Genomic DNA, 16,001 nt, shown 5'->3' with positions numbered 1-16,001 from the left:
CTCTCTCTAGTAAATGCGTTTTGATGCTCTCTCTAGTAAATGCAAACTGTGAGGCCTTAACAGTGTACTAGATCTCCCTAGTACACCTTTAAAACTGTGTGATGCCTAAACGGTGTACTAGATCTCCCTAGTACACCTTTAAAACTGCGAGGCCTTAACGGTGTACAAGGGAATGCGTTTAAAACTGCATAGACCTTTAAAACTAGATCTCCCTAGTACACCTCTCTCTAGTAAATGCGTTTAGTACACCTCTCTCTAGTAAATGCGTTTTAAAACTGTGAGGCCGCCTTAACGATGTACTAGATCTCCCTAGTACACCTCTCTCTAGTAGATGCGTTTTAAAACTGTGAGGCCGTCGCTAGTGGTGTACTAGATCTTCTTAGTAGACGCATTAAAACCGTAAGCCGTTAATGTGCTAGAAGACACTATTTACCAGTAGTGTACTTGCTCTTCCTAATAGACATGTTTTAAAATCGTGAGACTAATGACAATACACAACGGGCCGCTAGTGGCATTAAAACCGTAAGCCGTTAATGTGCTAGAAGACACTATTTACCAGTAGTGTACTTGCTCTTCCTAATAGACATGTTTTAAAATCGTGAGACTGATGACAATACACAACGGGCCGCTAGTGGCGTACTTTGGCTATTACAACAGTAGTCCAACGAAAACGGGAGGCATCCTCCTTTCTACCACCAAGAGAGAGGCCTGGCAAAAGGCTCCAATTGATTGATGAACATAACATTATTTCAAAGCAAATGAACTGTCTGGTTTCCAGTAAATGGACAGTGTCTACATCATAAAAAGAAATATGGAAGCATTCCAAAAATGCTTATCACCAGAGGTGTATGTTAAAGAGGTGGTTTCAACAAAGAACCCAAAAACAATGAAGAAAATCAAGAGCAATTATTCGAATTAACCTGTGCTCTTGGTAAATGGCAAAAAAATAAACTTCCAAGAGCGTGATTCCTACTTCACAGTCAAAATCTTGATCACAGATGCTGTTCCAACGCGATGAAGCGCCACGACAGAATCTCCATTCTTGCAGAGGCCCTTCGACTTAGCATGCTGAATAGCGAACTCTATTGCTTCTTCCGTTGTCTCGGCATGAGACGATCTTGCTGATGCTGTGCTAAGAACCGGTACCAAGCCACGAAAGATTAAGCTATGCCTTGCTGGAGCTTCATCGCTGCACGACCAGTCAAATGAATCTGTCTTAATCTCGGGGACGACCACGGACAAGATGGGTGTTCCTGGTCTATACTTGGCCACCAATTTTGCTGTGCTGCCTCCTCTGGTTAGGACAAGGATAAGAGCTGCCTTGGCAGAGTTTGCAGTCCTAACAGCAGAAGAAGCAAGGCTTTCTAATGGGCTCATGGGAACTGGGGAGTGTTCCATAATTCTTTTAAAGACATCTCCATAATTAAGGGTGCTTTCAGCTTCAACACATATTTTTGCCATTGTTCTAACAGCAAGTTCAGGATATGCTCCAGCAGCTGTTTCACCACTTAACATAACGCAATCGGTTCCATCGAGAACAGCATTCGCAACATCGGTGGCTTCGGCTCTAGTTGGTCTTGGAGATTTAATCATCGATTCCAACATCTGTGTAGCTGTGACAACAGGTTTTCCCTGGATGTTGCACTTGTATATCATCACTTTCTGCGCCAGAAATATCTTCTCAATCGGAATTTCCATTCCCAAGTCACCACGTGCCACCATAAACGCATCTGAATTGGCTAGTATGTCGTCAAAATTTGCCACACCTTCTTGATTCTCAACCTGTGAGTCAAATCCAGAAAGATCACAGGGCTGAAATTGCTTTTTGTAAGAGATTTATGGTGCATAAAAGAAGCAATCTCAAAACATTTGTGCTGAGAATCACCAGAAAAGGCTAAATTCTCAGTAATTAGAAACGTATTTCGAAAGATGTAACTGAATGTACCTTAGACATGAGGAGAATACTCTTGGCATGCTTTCCAAGCAACTTCCGGACCTCCACAAGATCAGAACCTTTCCGAACGAAAGATAGAGCAATCATATCAATGTTATTAGGAACCCCCCATTGTAGTATATCTTCCTTATCTTTCTCTGTTAGGGTAGGGAGATCCACTATAACTCCAGGCAGGTTAACATTTTTTCTTTCACCAAGAACTGCAGAGTTCTCACAGCGACATCGTACCAAACCTGATTCTTTATCACAAGATAGAACCGAAAATGAGATTGTTCCATCTGAACAAAGTATTACACTCCCTGGCTTTACATCCTCAGCTAACTTTTTGTAGCTCATACATATCATATTCTCATCGCCCTTCAAGCTGTAGTCGGTAGATATAGTTATCTCCTGTCCCTGTGTTAGTTGGATGGGTTTTCCGTCTTTCAGAAATCCAGTTCGAATCTCCGGGCCCTGTTTTCATTGAAAAGTCATGGATCGACAAAGCTTCATTAGTGCAAAACAGTTGCTTTAAAATGAAAGGAGAAAGTTATGGATGAGGCATCTTCAAGTAACGGAAGTGGCATTTGTATCTTCATGATTCCATAGACATGATTAACTGTATGTTGTAAGTTTCAATTATAGTTGTTTTCAACAAAATAAAAATAAGAATGGCATGACGATGTAATGACCCAAGGTTTTTAAAACACGTCTACATGTGGAGAGGTTTCACACCCTTATAAAGAATGCTTCGTTCTCCTCCCCAACCAACGCGGGATCTCACATGGGAAATCACAAAACGAATTTCCTACGTACTGTAAATCAATAATAAAAGAGATGAAACAGAAATCCGGAAGGCTTTGTTCCTGGCTCTGAAGAAAGCTCAGACAACTAAACAGGAGCAACAATGGTGAATATCACTGAGAATAAACCAAAAAATTATTACTCGCAGTTCAGGTGCTGCCTCTAACTATTCGAGAATATGATTTACCCTCAACGGAATACAAATACGAGAATATCAACTTGATTGTGTTCAAATTAAAGGCAATTAGAAAGTAACAAAGATCCAGACAAAATAAACAAGCAGTACCAAGTTAATGAAGCTATCATCATAATGGCTAAACAGAAGGTGAAAACTGAGGATTAATGGAAGAACAATTTCAGAGGACATTTAGTAAGAATCAGAGTCACAATGGTAAAAATCAGTCGCATTCAGTAAAAACAATACACCAACTTCTTCATTCAACTTGTAGAAAATAAATGAATAATTAAAACACATCTGACCCAGGATCCTGCAAGCACAAAATCCCTCCCCGTAATTGGCTTGTTGAGAATGTGTTGCAATATGTAAAACAAGTGCTGATTTGTAATTTAACTTAATATGACAGAAAGAGAAAAAAAAAAACCCCAACTTTTGAGAGAAATTCACAGATCATAAGTATGCTAAATTCTATTTGATCTTCTTATTCCCAAGTATGTAACAGACAAATTAAGCGTTTTTTTGGGAAACTCGGAGAAGGAAACACAGACTTATCATACAAAAGGGAGAAGAAACCAATTAGATTCGCTGGAAACATCGAAATCAAAACCAGTAAAAGCCCAATATATCTGACAGACGAGAATAAAACCAAAACTAGGCGACAAAGGACAAAAAAAAAAGGTGAAAAATCGAAAATAAATCAAATGAAATGGAAAGTTCGGAAGAGATGAGATCGAATTCCAGATAATATATGGATCAGAAAGGGGAAAGGTAGACATATAGAAACAAAAAGCAAGAAATCGAGGGTTTGATCAAATCAAGTAAAGTGAGATGAGTTATGAGAGCGAAGGTTGAGAGAAACCTTGGTGTCAAGCATGACGGCGCAGAGAATACCGGTATTTTCCATCGCAGCGCGGAGATTGTCGAGTGTCTCCTGGTGATACTCGTGGGATCCATGAGAGAAGTTGAAACGAGCAACATTCATCCCAGCCTTCAAAAGCTTCTCGACCATGGGCACAGACCTGGATGCCGGCCCCAAAGTGCAGACAATCTTAGTCTTCGGCTTCTTCTCAATCACTAATCCGTCCATTTTTTTGTGGTTGATTATGGATTCGGTCAAGAGAGGATCGGATCAAACGATCGAACGAGGAAGAAGAAGATCCAAAATAATCTGTAGAACAGAGACGAAAGAGAGACAAAGAAAACGCGGATCGGTGATCGGACGGGAGAAATCGAGGAGGTCTGGATCGAATTGATTGTTGGAAGGTGAGGGAGGAAGAAGGAGAAGGTTTCGTAAATCTCTGTGGGGATTTTTTCAGGTCAACTGTAAAACGGCGTGGCGCTACCGCATCGCATCACATAGCTTCGTTATTTCTTTTTTTTTCCTTATAAAGAAAAATAATAAAATATCATTGACTAACAAATTTTCAAATTTATTGCTTTTATTAATTTCAATTTTGCATTTATGAAATCATATATATATATATAAATATTTTATTTTAACTTTTACTCCACATTAAATCCTAATACTTCCAAATAAAAATTATTTAAATATTATAAATGGAATTTATGAAGTTTAATTAAGGAACCAAATTAAAACTTTTAATTTGATTAATATTATTTGTATTATATAAAATATCTATTGAATCTCATCTTAATAATTGTTCTTGCTCGTTGGGTTGTTTCTTTAGAATTTGATAGCACCTACGTGTTTGTGTGAGCTTAGCTTTGTAATTATATACTTTTCGAACATGAATACATTTTCGGAGAGATTATGGCTTTTTTGTTTTAGTGGATCCCCGAGATCCTTTCGATGACCTGTGTTGTGACACCATTTATGGGTCTCCTTTCAGCAGATAAAGTACATTACATAGTCCGTTTTAGAGATTGACGACTTACCCATTCAGTGACTTTGGTACTGGATGTTCCAAAAATGGGGTATTATCAGGTTGGGTGAATTTAATAATAGACGCCTGTTGGCATTCCAGCTTTCCTTCTCCTTTCAAGGCCTACTCGAAAGAGAATCCAGTGTTTCTTGGTCGTGAATATCTGAATAGGACGAATCGCCCGTGGTTTGCTTCGAAACAAAACAATTAGAATTTAGGGTCGTTGAATTGGAATGTGTATTATCCATATAGGCGATCTTTCAATGGAGAAGGTCGACATAAGGCAAAGAGAAGAGCCTATCTATTTTATTTAGTTATTCAGTTAAACCGCAACAAACATTTCAAAAATGTTGTTGTCATTTGATCCAATAGCGTTTGTTTGTTTAAAAGTTATGTTTGTTTTATCACATTTATTTATAATAATAGAAACACATGAAATTTTAACCAAATTCTAAAAACAAAAATAAGTTTTTAAAAATACACGTACAAAAATATATAACAAAAAAAAAAAACCGGGATGCATAATTATAAGCTTAGCTTTCAAAAAACAAAAACTCGAACTTTTTTTAACATGAAAAGAGTTAGCCTCTCGTCTTCAATTTTAGAAAATTATGCTTATTTTTCCTCCATTTTTTTTAGTTTAAATTTATAGTCGAACTCGAAAACAAAAATGATTAAAATACAGAAAATTAGATAAAGCAATTTAAAGTACAAATATCAAAGAAATTGAAAATAATGTATATGTAATAAAAGTTCATCATAATTTGGGACAATCCGCATGTGAGTATAAACTAGTCCATAAAAAAGATATGATGGCCTGAAGATAAGAGTTAGTGCGACCCACAACAAAACTATGCCCTCTGTTTTAGGTAAAGCTTTTCTCTAGGCTGCAAGAAGAACTACTTCAACCTTTTTCATTCACTCTCTCTTGCTCAATACTACCACAGAAATAGAACCATCATCTATCTAACTCAACCACTTACCTTTTGAAAATTTGATCTGTAAACTTATCAAAGCTCATCATGCTTCTCTGGCTCTTCTTTATTCAGCATCTCCAACTTGTTTTTCAGTTCCTATGGATCATTCAAGAGGGTCCCGTAAGCGTGGAAAGTAAGTAAAATTATCTAACAAAAGTTGTAGTGAACTGTCTATATGGAATATAATGAATGGAACCTGAAGTTTTTCCTCTACACAAGCGGCTGGGGTTGATAAAAGTGCCGTGTATCTGTCACAAACTCCCAGTATGTTATCAGAGAGTGAGGGGGAGGGGGGGAGAGAGGGAGGGAGGGAGGGAGGGAGGGAGGGAGGGAGGGAGGGAGGTGTGGAGAGGGAGAGAGAGACTTACTCGCAACGACTTGGCTCGTCTACGTCGGTTATGTCATTTTTAAGCCCACATCTTAGCTTGACCTGAAGAATAAACATGGAATGTCAAGAGAAGGAAGTTGATCCTGCTTTTCCATGGGCAACCTTGCCTTGAAAATACAGGAAATCCATAGATGACCATAGATTTCAAGAAATAATCATACATATAAAATTCTGTCAAACATATGATCAGGAAGTAATTATTATGCCCAGTTTAATCATGAAGATCAACCAAATATGCAAGTAACTTTTAACCATTTTGTCCTTCATTCAGGCAAGTAATTTTTTTTTTAACAAGTAAAATTATTCGCAAGACACCTTCAAGCTTCTATCAGGTCCATTCCAGCAATGATCCCCACTTGAAAAGATCATAACCCCATATGAGTCCTCAAATTTACTCCAGCGCCTGGTTGGAACCAAATCATGTTAAGAAAAGAAGGGCAGAGTTAATAATAATACTACGTTCGCTAGTAACTTGAGATTTTCTGTGAGAGGAAGTAAAATAAAAGAGCAGAGTCAATACTAGGTTTACTAGTATACTTTAGACTCCTTTAACGCAATAAATATATAGGGTACAATTACGAAAAGCCTACCCCAAACGAGTTGTCGAGTGCCCCTCGACCTGTGAAGCTTGTTTGTAAGGGCAGATTTTGTAAGTGTATCTGGACAAGGAACCAAGATTTGAATTTAAGCAGATGAACATAAAAATTCAACTAGCATAAGAAAAAAACCTATAAAGATAAGGAAACTGAAAGGAAAATTAGCTACTTGTTTTTCTTGCTTTCAAAACATTGGTCATAAAATGAATAGAACTCCTTCTCTGGACCTGCAAATGGATAGAAATGAAGATCACTAAATTAGTATTTGCATATTTTAAGTTGATGTTGCATTATAATCGTGGAAACGGTGCATCTCATACTAACCAAAATCATTCTGCAGCTTCTGTGATAAACTTGAGATCCTTGACTGTATTTTTGATAACCTGGCATTGGATTCATCATATTCCTTGCGAATGTTTGCAGCATCTGATGAATGCAAAATCAACATAACCATTTTCATGTGGTTAAACTCTAAAGTCATCGTTCAAGGTCAAACACCATGAACTTGTAAGCTTGTACCTGATTGGTTCACTGGAGGCTGGAATATATGAACAGCTTTGAGGACATTTCGAACGGTACTTTGTATCTTCTCAAGCCAGGTGGGTGTACTTTTGGTTTCCATATCTAGACATATTGTATTAAAAAGAAATAAAATAGAAACAAATAAATAAAAGACGAGAAATATTTCACAACTGAAGGGAGATAAAGCAATATTATAAATGAAAATAACTTAGATAAGAGAAACCTATTTTTCAACCTGGTGAGTCCAATTCTGAATCTGAATAATATCTCTCTGACGAAGTAGACTCATCATGATTTTCATCTCTGATATCATATAAATCATCCTCTAGATCATCATCATATCTTTGGTTGTCATCATCGTATTTTTGGTGCTCACCATCAGTGTCTGAAGCATAACCGTCATTGTCGTGTGTGTCTTTTAAGATATCATGACTTTCTTCATCACTGTCATTCGTGCTTTCCGCATTCCCTGACTGTTCTTCAGTATTTTCTCCAGTCCAACGAGAAGCAACAAGGCGGCCCAACTCTTCCCGTGATAACTCTGAATTAGCATCATTCTGCAACAAATATCATGTAGATTAAATACAATTAAACCAGGAACATAATATCATAGAATTTCAATGAACAGTAGAACAAATGGACTTAAGTTGGAGAAGCCATTTAAGTTGTGAATGTACGTTTGATTCTTTATACTAAAAAAAAATGTTAACGAACTATATTGGTGTAAAATGAAGTCCAATTCAGAAAATTTCATATAAGATTGATGTTCTTTATCATTGAATGGTGGTCTACAATTTGATGGCAGTCAAAGCAAATGGTCGCCTAGTTGATAAAAATGTTATTTAGGACATCATGCCTATTATGCACAATATGGTCTAAAGAATGCTATAAACCAACTACTAGAGAAATATAAGCCACCGGTTTTTTATGACAGTTCGTCACTGAGAGAGCTATTGGGTTCGAGTCTGACCGAGAAGAAAAGGAAGAGAAGGGAAGGGTGAAAGAAAAAGAAAAAGAAAAAGAGAGTATTTAAAAAATTTAAAAATATATACATAAAAAAAATAAAGATTAAAAAGAAAAAAAGAGAGAATAGGTAACCCACGAGTTGAACAGTGTTTCTGTTCAACTCTATAGGTTTTGGTTTAAAGGAAGCCCATGCTCCCTAAACACATGCCCCAAAAATAGAGTAGCCTGAGCGAGCAAACCACGTCAACCCCATCCCTGACCCTGGCCCCAAGGGGCCACATTTTAAAAATGCCAATGGATAAATCACGGGCAAAAAATGGAATCAAGGCTTCATAGGATAATTCTTTTTGCTTGCAGCATAAAGATGACAAAATTACATCATGGCACACTTTGTAGTTGGCATTTCAACGGAGTATCAACGGAACATGTTCGTAAAAATACCAACTTGCAAATAGTAAGTTTAGGTGCACTCTTGGTAACGATACTAAGACTATCCATATATAGTGAAAAATCAAGTATGAAAATGTGAAAAGTTTCCACACAGGTTCAGCCGTATGAAGATCTTTCTCCGCTTTTTTACCAAATTATACCACTATTCAATCAAAACATCATGTTTCTTCTTAGTCATCTAATGTCGTACAATAAATTTAGTAAAGCAACACAGCAAGCCAGGTTTTATCAAATGATATCAAACTTCAATAAAGTTTCCTGAAAGAGAGTGCTGTTATATTGAAATAAATACCTTTTTCAAGACTTCTTCAGATGATTCTCTAAAGCCGACACTTTCTCCAGTTTCAGATTTAGCCAGGAGTTTGTCTTTCTCTAATGCTGTATCCTAAAACAAAATATACTTAAAAGTGAGAAAAAACATCAATTTTTATTTTTCAGTTATAAAGCACCACCAATAACTGGTGGACATAAGCACAAGAGATTAAACATTCATAACATTTCAATTTCACCTCTTCTATGTCTTTCGGCATTGATGCTCCTGTTTCCGGTTTATTAGGAAGCTGAGCTTCAAATTCTGAGTCAACTGCTTCTTCCACCCTACCCTGCAAAAAAAAAGATGCCAAATTGAGAACTAGGAGTTGCAATAAGCATCTCTAGAGGCAAAACTATAAAATTGGAAGATAAATTCAATTACCCGAAGAAAAAGCTAGGTAAAAAAACATTCTAATAAAAACTAACAAAAGCACATTCCTTAGTACCAAAAAGCCTCTAATTTATTTCCAACCATATAGACCAAAGGAAGACCTGGACAATGTTCTTCCAAAGGATCTCTTTCTCATTTTTGAAGTGATGGCCCAAGAGAAAGGGATTGGAGAATAACTTTTGGATCTCTAGGGAGTGTCCCAAGGCCAAGCATGATGTCTTCTCCACAAAGTCCCTTCTGCAAAAAAAGGTTTGATATATCCAAGGAGGAAGGCTCCCTATTATTTATAGATGCTATGTGGGATGGAAATTAGCCAAAAGTAATAAATTCTTTGGAGCTCCCCCACTGGGCGATTAATACACATGAAAGGCTGTAGATCATTTGCCGTACATGGCTCTTTCTCCTGACCAGTGTATCTGTGGAAAAATAAAGCTAAATCTCAAAGCCATATTTTTATTACATGTTCCTTTGTATCCAGATTTTGGAAGGGTATTTTATTGAATCTACATCTCTCTTTGCTATGTCTGGGAGCAAAATGTCTTCACATTGGGACTTTTTTTTGTAATTGTTTACAGATAGCATCTTCTTTTGTATTCATTTGATCATATTAATAAAATGGTTTCTATTTACTATTCAAATAAGGGCAAACCTAATAAAGCTCCTACTGTTTTCGTCACCCATCATTTTTTACTGGACTTCCCCTAGCTGGGTTAGCAATGTTCTTAATTCCACTCTCAAATGACAGCTTCCAGTCCCTTGAGTTTCTTAATGAAACCATGACCTGACCAGCCTAGGAAGGGATTATCTTTCCACCAATATTCCATACGACCAAAGAAACTTTGGTGTTCTAACCATATATTTTCAAAACAAAAGTGGGTGGGACCCCACTTATCAATGCCAATGGATAAGAGGATAAAGAAATTATATTTTTCAAGTCTTTTAACCACTACACCATCAGGATTCGTAAATACTTTCTGTGAAACAAGGAAATGGTCTGTAAGAGTAAAGATGGGGGATCACAAAAATTTTAACACGTGTAAAGACCATTTATTAGAGTTAAATCAGTAATCGCTGCTTGCTCAATGAAAGAGTTAAAGATACACATGCTTCTAGTGATTCGGCCCCCATTGGACTTTTCACAAGACAATCTGAATACGTTAAAATTTCCCCCGAACAACCAGCAATCCAAGTAGAGAGAGGAAGATCATTCAATTCTTGCCAAAAGTGAGATCTTTCTCTAGCTATGGAAGGATCGTAGAACATTATCAACCAAAATTTGGGCCCACCAATAAGAGAGATGGGTCACGCCACATTATAATGATTCTACTTCTACCCGAGGAGCCATATGCTTCCAAAGCAGTTCATCCAATATTCCTAGAGCTCCATAGACATTTGATGATAAATCTATCCACCTTGTCCAGCTTGATTTCCTGTATGTAAGATGATTATTGTTGGGTTGTGCTTGAGAATGTGGGATTTGATGAGAGCACGCTTTTGCCATGATCTAAACCCCCTTATGTTCCAAGAAGGAATAATCATGAAGAGATTATCAACCCATACAAATTCTGCTTGGTGGATGGGTTGTCATAGTTAACATGAGAGAAAAGGTCTGATAGTTTTCTTGTGATATGATTAAGATGAAAGGAAATGTCACGGAAGAAGCACCAGGTAATTCACAAAACACCAATTGTTTCCAACTTTCAATCTTTGCCAATGTTCCTTTTGTATTTGCAAGTTTTTTCCCTACCCGGAGAGTTTGTTCATCAATGCAAAATTCTTCAAAAGCTTCTGGTTTAAGAAGGTTGTGTGAAGGTTAGAGAAAGTTCCAATGAGCCATTTAAGAAGGGACCGGTGGATGGAAATGAAGAAGGCTCTGTCCTTAGTTATCTCAAAATTTTCACTCTTCATCCCTGTATATGGAGTCCATTTCAATGGTATATTTCTCTGTCAATTGAGGCAGATCGAGGATGACAAGTAAAGGCCATAAAAGATGTTGTTGGAGAAGATTAAAGCAAGCACGGTCAGGCAAGGTGAGGGAGGCAGAAAGCAGGTGGAGAGACAGTTCGTCGTTTATAAGAGGGAATATTAGTGATAGAGCACAAAAAGATACAAACTAAGGCTTGGGAAAGAGGAAACACCTGCTCGAATATTAGTGACAGAGCCTCTCTTTCTCAAATACAATTTTGTGATAGCTCCTCTCAGATAACAACTATAAACCTCAACGAGACTAACCACAATAATTTGGAATCTAACAATATTTAACTTAGGGTAAAGAGAGAATAAGAAAACTAAAGACTGTGCCTATGGGAGATTACCAATCAGAAAAAATATGAGCTACAATAATTTACAAAATATGTTGAAGAAGAGAAAAAATAGTAGGAATGCCATATCATATGCCAAAACAATGATGTTGAAGATTGGTGATGTCCAAAGGTTCAAAATAAACAAACGAGTCTAACCTCATTTGTGGCAGAGTCCTCCCAGTTCCCACTTCTGTCATCTCCAATGCCTTCTCCTTTATATTCCTCGACACCATTTTCTGTAGCTTCATCTTTTACCGAATTGTCTTTCTCTTCAGTTTTGCTTTCCCCAACATCTGCTGTTTCTGTCGACTCAATTTTTTTAGTCTCATCTTTTTCTCTCTCCAAATGTTTCTTCTCTTCTTTCTCTTTCCATAATCGCTCCTCTTCTTCTAACTTCTCTATTTGTTCTTTGCGCTCTACATACCACACAATGCAGGTTCAATTAAATCACCATAAGATATAAAAGAATAAAGGAGCATTTAAGAAACAGAAATAATCACTTAAAAATTATATGTAGGAATACCCATTGACATGAACCTTCCAAGATGCCAAGATGCTTAGAGTAGTAAAAATTAAGACTAACCATTCATTGGCATATACTTTTCACTGATTTCAACATTTTGTCCTTACATTCTAAGAAAAGCATAAACACGATAGAAAAAGACTATAATGAATATATCGTAAATGAAAAAAGAAAATTTTGAGGCCGCGAGTTCTAAAATACAAAAATGACAACCAAGCATTGTGCCAATCTCACTGATAGAAAGTTGCAGTATTCCCATTACTCATCTATGTGAGACATCATATATATCTATGAGGCTGCACATAGAAGCAAGATGATTGAGAAATCTTTTCTCCATTCACCTTTCCACGAGAATGAAAGGTTTTCTGTGACAGAAGGGGATTTGTGCAATTTCATGTGGTTTGTGGGATGAGAGGAATAATATAATCTTTAGAGAATCCATAATGAGAGTTGGTCCACCGAAAAATTCTATTTTTCTCTTTGGGCGTCACTTTCTAAGATCTTTTGTAATTACCCACTTGGTCTTATTTTACTCAGTTGGAATCCTTTCAGTCAGGTTCTTTTTAAAGACTTGATTTTTTGGAATCAATGAACGTGTTTTCTTGTCAATATATATACACCCAATAAATAAACCGAACTCCCAATAGGCAACAATGAAAATTTAAAATATTAAGAGGCTTTCCATGAGGTGATGAAAATAAATTATAATGGAAAAACAAGATCGCAAAATAATGCATGACTATACAAGACTAGACCTTGAAGTTGTTCCACGAGCCCTTTTAATACTTTTTCCTCGTTTTGCAACTTCAATAGCTCTGCCTCATCCTTAGTTATTGCGACTTTCGCATGTTCAACTTCTACTTTACGAATTTTAAAACCTTCTTCAAGGGTGGCAATCTTTTTCTTCAACCTATCTCTAGCCACTTTCCCAGCTTCCCAGCATGTATTTGGGCATTTGACTTTGTTGTCATATTCATCACTTCCATCACAACAATCTGCAAGTAATTGACAGATAAAAACAAATACAAAATAGGGTAAAATAAAATCACAATAATATAAAAAATGAGAAAATCATGTATCTCGTAAAATTGTCAACCGACAGAAGATTGAAATACATTATAAGAAAATATAGCTTAAATATTCTCCCCTCTAATTCCTTGACTTTCTATGTTCACAACTTCTGCATGAGTACGTAGGTTTGGGGGTAGTATAGAAGGCCAATTTTATTAAAAGAGTGAAATAATCGATGAGAAAAAACCTAAGGATGAACAAAGTTACAACAAGCTTCAAGATCACCATGTTCAAGATTGGCACCAGTTCTTCACCCTATAATACATGATATTAAAAGAACACAAATGATGGTAGTAGCTTTAAACTGTTCACCCCAAGAAGTTTAGGCTGTCTACGACTGTGTGTTCTACTGTAGAGTCATAACTCAGAAGGGATTTGCAGCTAACAAAACCTGAAAAATCACACATCCAGGACCACCTATTTCATTCAAACCTAGAATAAAATCTGCAGGGCTATCCTTAAGCATATCCACTCCTGAACTTCTAAATCATTTAGGTTTCTAGTAAGAGTTTAAATTTTAGCCATGTATGTCCACGCACTGGCTTAATACAGTAATAGACACTAGAAGACTAGAAGGATTAAAGGATACAAAATGGACAGAGAATTTCAGAATTTCCCCATCCAAAAAAAACTTACCACATATACCGTCGTTCACCCTTGAAGAAAACAGCAAAAGTGGAACGTGCCCAGCATTTCGACAATAGAACTTTCCATTTGGGCATGCGGATGTGCCTGCAGCCATGAAAAGTATGTTATCAATACGCATGAAATGTTGAAACAATTTCAGACCATTTTTTTACGGAAAAATCAAAGGTTTGCAGAGCAAAATGAAAGGATATACAACCGACAATACAAAAAACCAGCTCACATCAAACGGAGCCAATTTAACAAACCCAACTGAAGAAAAAATTTGACAACTCGTTATGAAACCAAAGCGAAACCCAACTGCGAATCCGAATCATATTTTCGGCTTCTTTGCAAAAATTTATACTGGATTTTAGATCAAGAGTGGAAAAAGAAAAAAGAAACTCGTCAAAATACAAACAGTCAAGAACAATAACAGCTGCACTCCCTAATTGCTAACGTAGATATTAGTAAGTCACAATACATTGAGAATCGCCTGGAATCAACAATAGCAGTTTCAATAACGACCCACAAACCCGTACAGATGCTAGTAAATACTAAAGACCAATAAGATTGAGGCAAATTAAGTCCCGATGAGTTGAAAAAAAACAGAAGAAAATGCAGTGAGATGAGGGAGCGGAATCCATACCAGGTTCGTCAGTGCCATCAGGGCAATCGCAGTAGTTATCGTTAAGCTGAGCCTTAGTAAATTTGTTGGAACCGTCTCTACATTTGATCACGTCGGACGATTTGTAATACATCACATCTACATTTTTTTATAAATTTGGTACTAATTCTCAGTGTCCATAAATACTTCGAAAGCTACAAATAAACAAACGATGAATTGAAGATTTGACAAGATTGGGGCAGATATGGAAAGAAAAAAAACCTTGGGGAGAAATTCCACGAAACTGGTGATTTGATGATGAAGCTGATCCAACGATTGGAGCTATCGCAAAAGCCAGAGCCGCGCACAATGTCCATAAGGTTGCAACAGATTCTGAATCTGTGCCTCCCCATTGCTTCATCATTTTGTATCTGCCGATCAGAGAAGAGAGAGCAAGTGTCTGATTTGTCCAGTGTTCTTCCCCGTTTCGAATGTTTACCGCAACCTATCGCCCCCCCGGTGTTCAACGAATGCGGCAAGAATCCCAAAAATTCATCAAATTTTATCAAACTCTGACCAAAGTTTTTTTCTTTTTCCTTTATTCTTTTTACAGAAAAATACCTCATTTATGCTTCCAAATGTATTAACTTTAAAATATAAAATCGTCAAATATTATCAAATTTTCATATAAATAATTATTTTTTTTCAATTATTTTAAATTTTATTAAGTTAGATTATTAAAATAATTTAACTAATTTAATTTTTATGTGTATGAGTTAGTGTGACGTCCACGTTGGTCGGGAGGAACAAAACACCCTTTGAAAGGGTGTGGAAACCTTCCCCTAGGAGACGCGTTTTAAAACCTTGAGGGAAAGCTTGAAAGGGAAAGCCTAAAGAGGACAATATCTGCTAGCGGTGGGCCTGGATCGTTACAAATGGTATCAGAGCCAGACACCGAACTATGTGCCGAGGAGACTGTTCCCCAAATGGGGTAGACATGACACGGTGTGCTAGTAAGGACGCTGACCTCAATAGGGGTGGATTTGGCGGGGGGGTCCCACGTCGATTGGAGAAAGGAAAGAGTGTCAACGAGGACCCTGGGGCCAAGGGGGTGGATTGTGATGTCCCACATTGGTTGGGGAGGAGAATGGGGCTATTCCCCAAATGGGGTAGACACGAGACGGTGTGCCAGTAAGGACGCTGGGCCCAATGGGGTGGATTTGACGAGGGTCCCACATCAATTGGAGAAAGGATAAAGTGCCGGCGAGGACCCTGGACCCCAGGGGGTGGATTGTGATGTCGCACGTTAGTTGGGGAGGAGAACAAAGTCTGGAGGGAAAGTTCAGAGAGGACAATATCTACTCGTGAGGGGTCACATGTAAGCCTAAAAAGGGAAGATTTTTATAGAATTATATAAATTTTTAATGGTAAATATGTAGTACTCATATATATTTAAAAAATCATAATATCTTT

At 37.2% G+C, this 16,001-nt stretch overlaps 2 protein-coding genes across 2 annotated transcripts; both read right to left on the bottom strand.

The window, feature by feature from the left end:
• Positions 1–725: 725 nt before the first annotated feature.
• LOC111795427 (Pyruvate kinase family protein) lies at positions 726–4,269 on the bottom strand. Its single transcript, XM_023677856.2, has 3 exons — positions 3,775–4,269; positions 1,946–2,407; positions 726–1,782 (listed from the first exon to the last, which is right to left on the bottom strand). Exons 1-3 carry the CDS (start codon positions 4,000–4,002, stop codon positions 970–972), a joined length of 1,503 nt encoding a protein of 500 aa, XP_023533624.2. The 5' UTR covers positions 4,003–4,269; the 3' UTR covers positions 726–969.
• Positions 4,270–5,515: 1,246 nt separating this feature from the next.
• On the bottom strand, positions 5,516–15,106 carry PSL4 (calmodulin-binding protein). Its single transcript, XM_023677635.2, has 16 exons — positions 14,811–15,106; positions 14,571–14,687; positions 13,934–14,029; positions 12,982–13,221; positions 11,860–12,119; positions 9,207–9,299; positions 8,990–9,082; positions 7,517–7,838; positions 7,279–7,383; positions 7,084–7,185; positions 6,929–6,986; positions 6,754–6,822; positions 6,479–6,566; positions 6,144–6,205; positions 5,972–6,023; positions 5,516–5,871 (listed from the first exon to the last, which is right to left on the bottom strand). Exons 1-16 carry the CDS (start codon positions 14,950–14,952, stop codon positions 5,809–5,811), a joined length of 1,962 nt encoding a protein of 653 aa, XP_023533403.2. The 5' UTR covers positions 14,953–15,106; the 3' UTR covers positions 5,516–5,808.
• Between the last annotated feature and the right edge of the window lie 895 nt (positions 15,107–16,001).

Source organism: Cucurbita pepo, chromosome 5 (genome assembly GCF_057944985.1).
Source record: "Cucurbita pepo subsp. pepo isolate OVF chromosome 5, ASM5794498v1, whole genome shotgun sequence".
Taxonomy (NCBI): Eukaryota; Viridiplantae; Streptophyta; class Magnoliopsida; order Cucurbitales; family Cucurbitaceae; genus Cucurbita; species Cucurbita pepo.
Note: the sequence above shows the minus strand (reverse complement) of the source record. Positions and strands in the feature narration are given on the sequence as shown.

Coding starts and splice junctions, on each gene's coding strand:
- LOC111795427 (XM_023677856.2), bottom strand. CDS start 4,002: ATGGACGGATTAGTGATTGAGAAGAAGCCGAAGACTAAGATTGTCTGC. Junction 2,408..3,774: donor CCGTCATGCTTGACACCAAG/GTTTCTCTCAAC, acceptor CAATGAAAACAG/GGCCCGGAGATTCGAACTGG. Junction 1,783..1,945: donor GTATTCTCCTCATGTCTAAG/GTACATTCAGTT, acceptor TTTGACTCACAG/GTTGAGAATCAAGAAGGTGT.
- PSL4 (XM_023677635.2), bottom strand. CDS start 14,952: ATGATGAAGCAATGGGGAGGCACAGATTCAGAATCTGTTGCAACCTTA. Junction 9,300..11,859: donor AGGACTCTGCCACAAATGAG/GTTAGACTCGTT, acceptor TTTTTTTTGCAG/GGTAGGGTGGAAGAAGCAGT. Junction 6,987..7,083: donor GAAGCTGCAGAATGATTTTG/GTTAGTATGAGA, acceptor ATCCATTTGCAG/GTCCAGAGAAGGAGTTCTAT.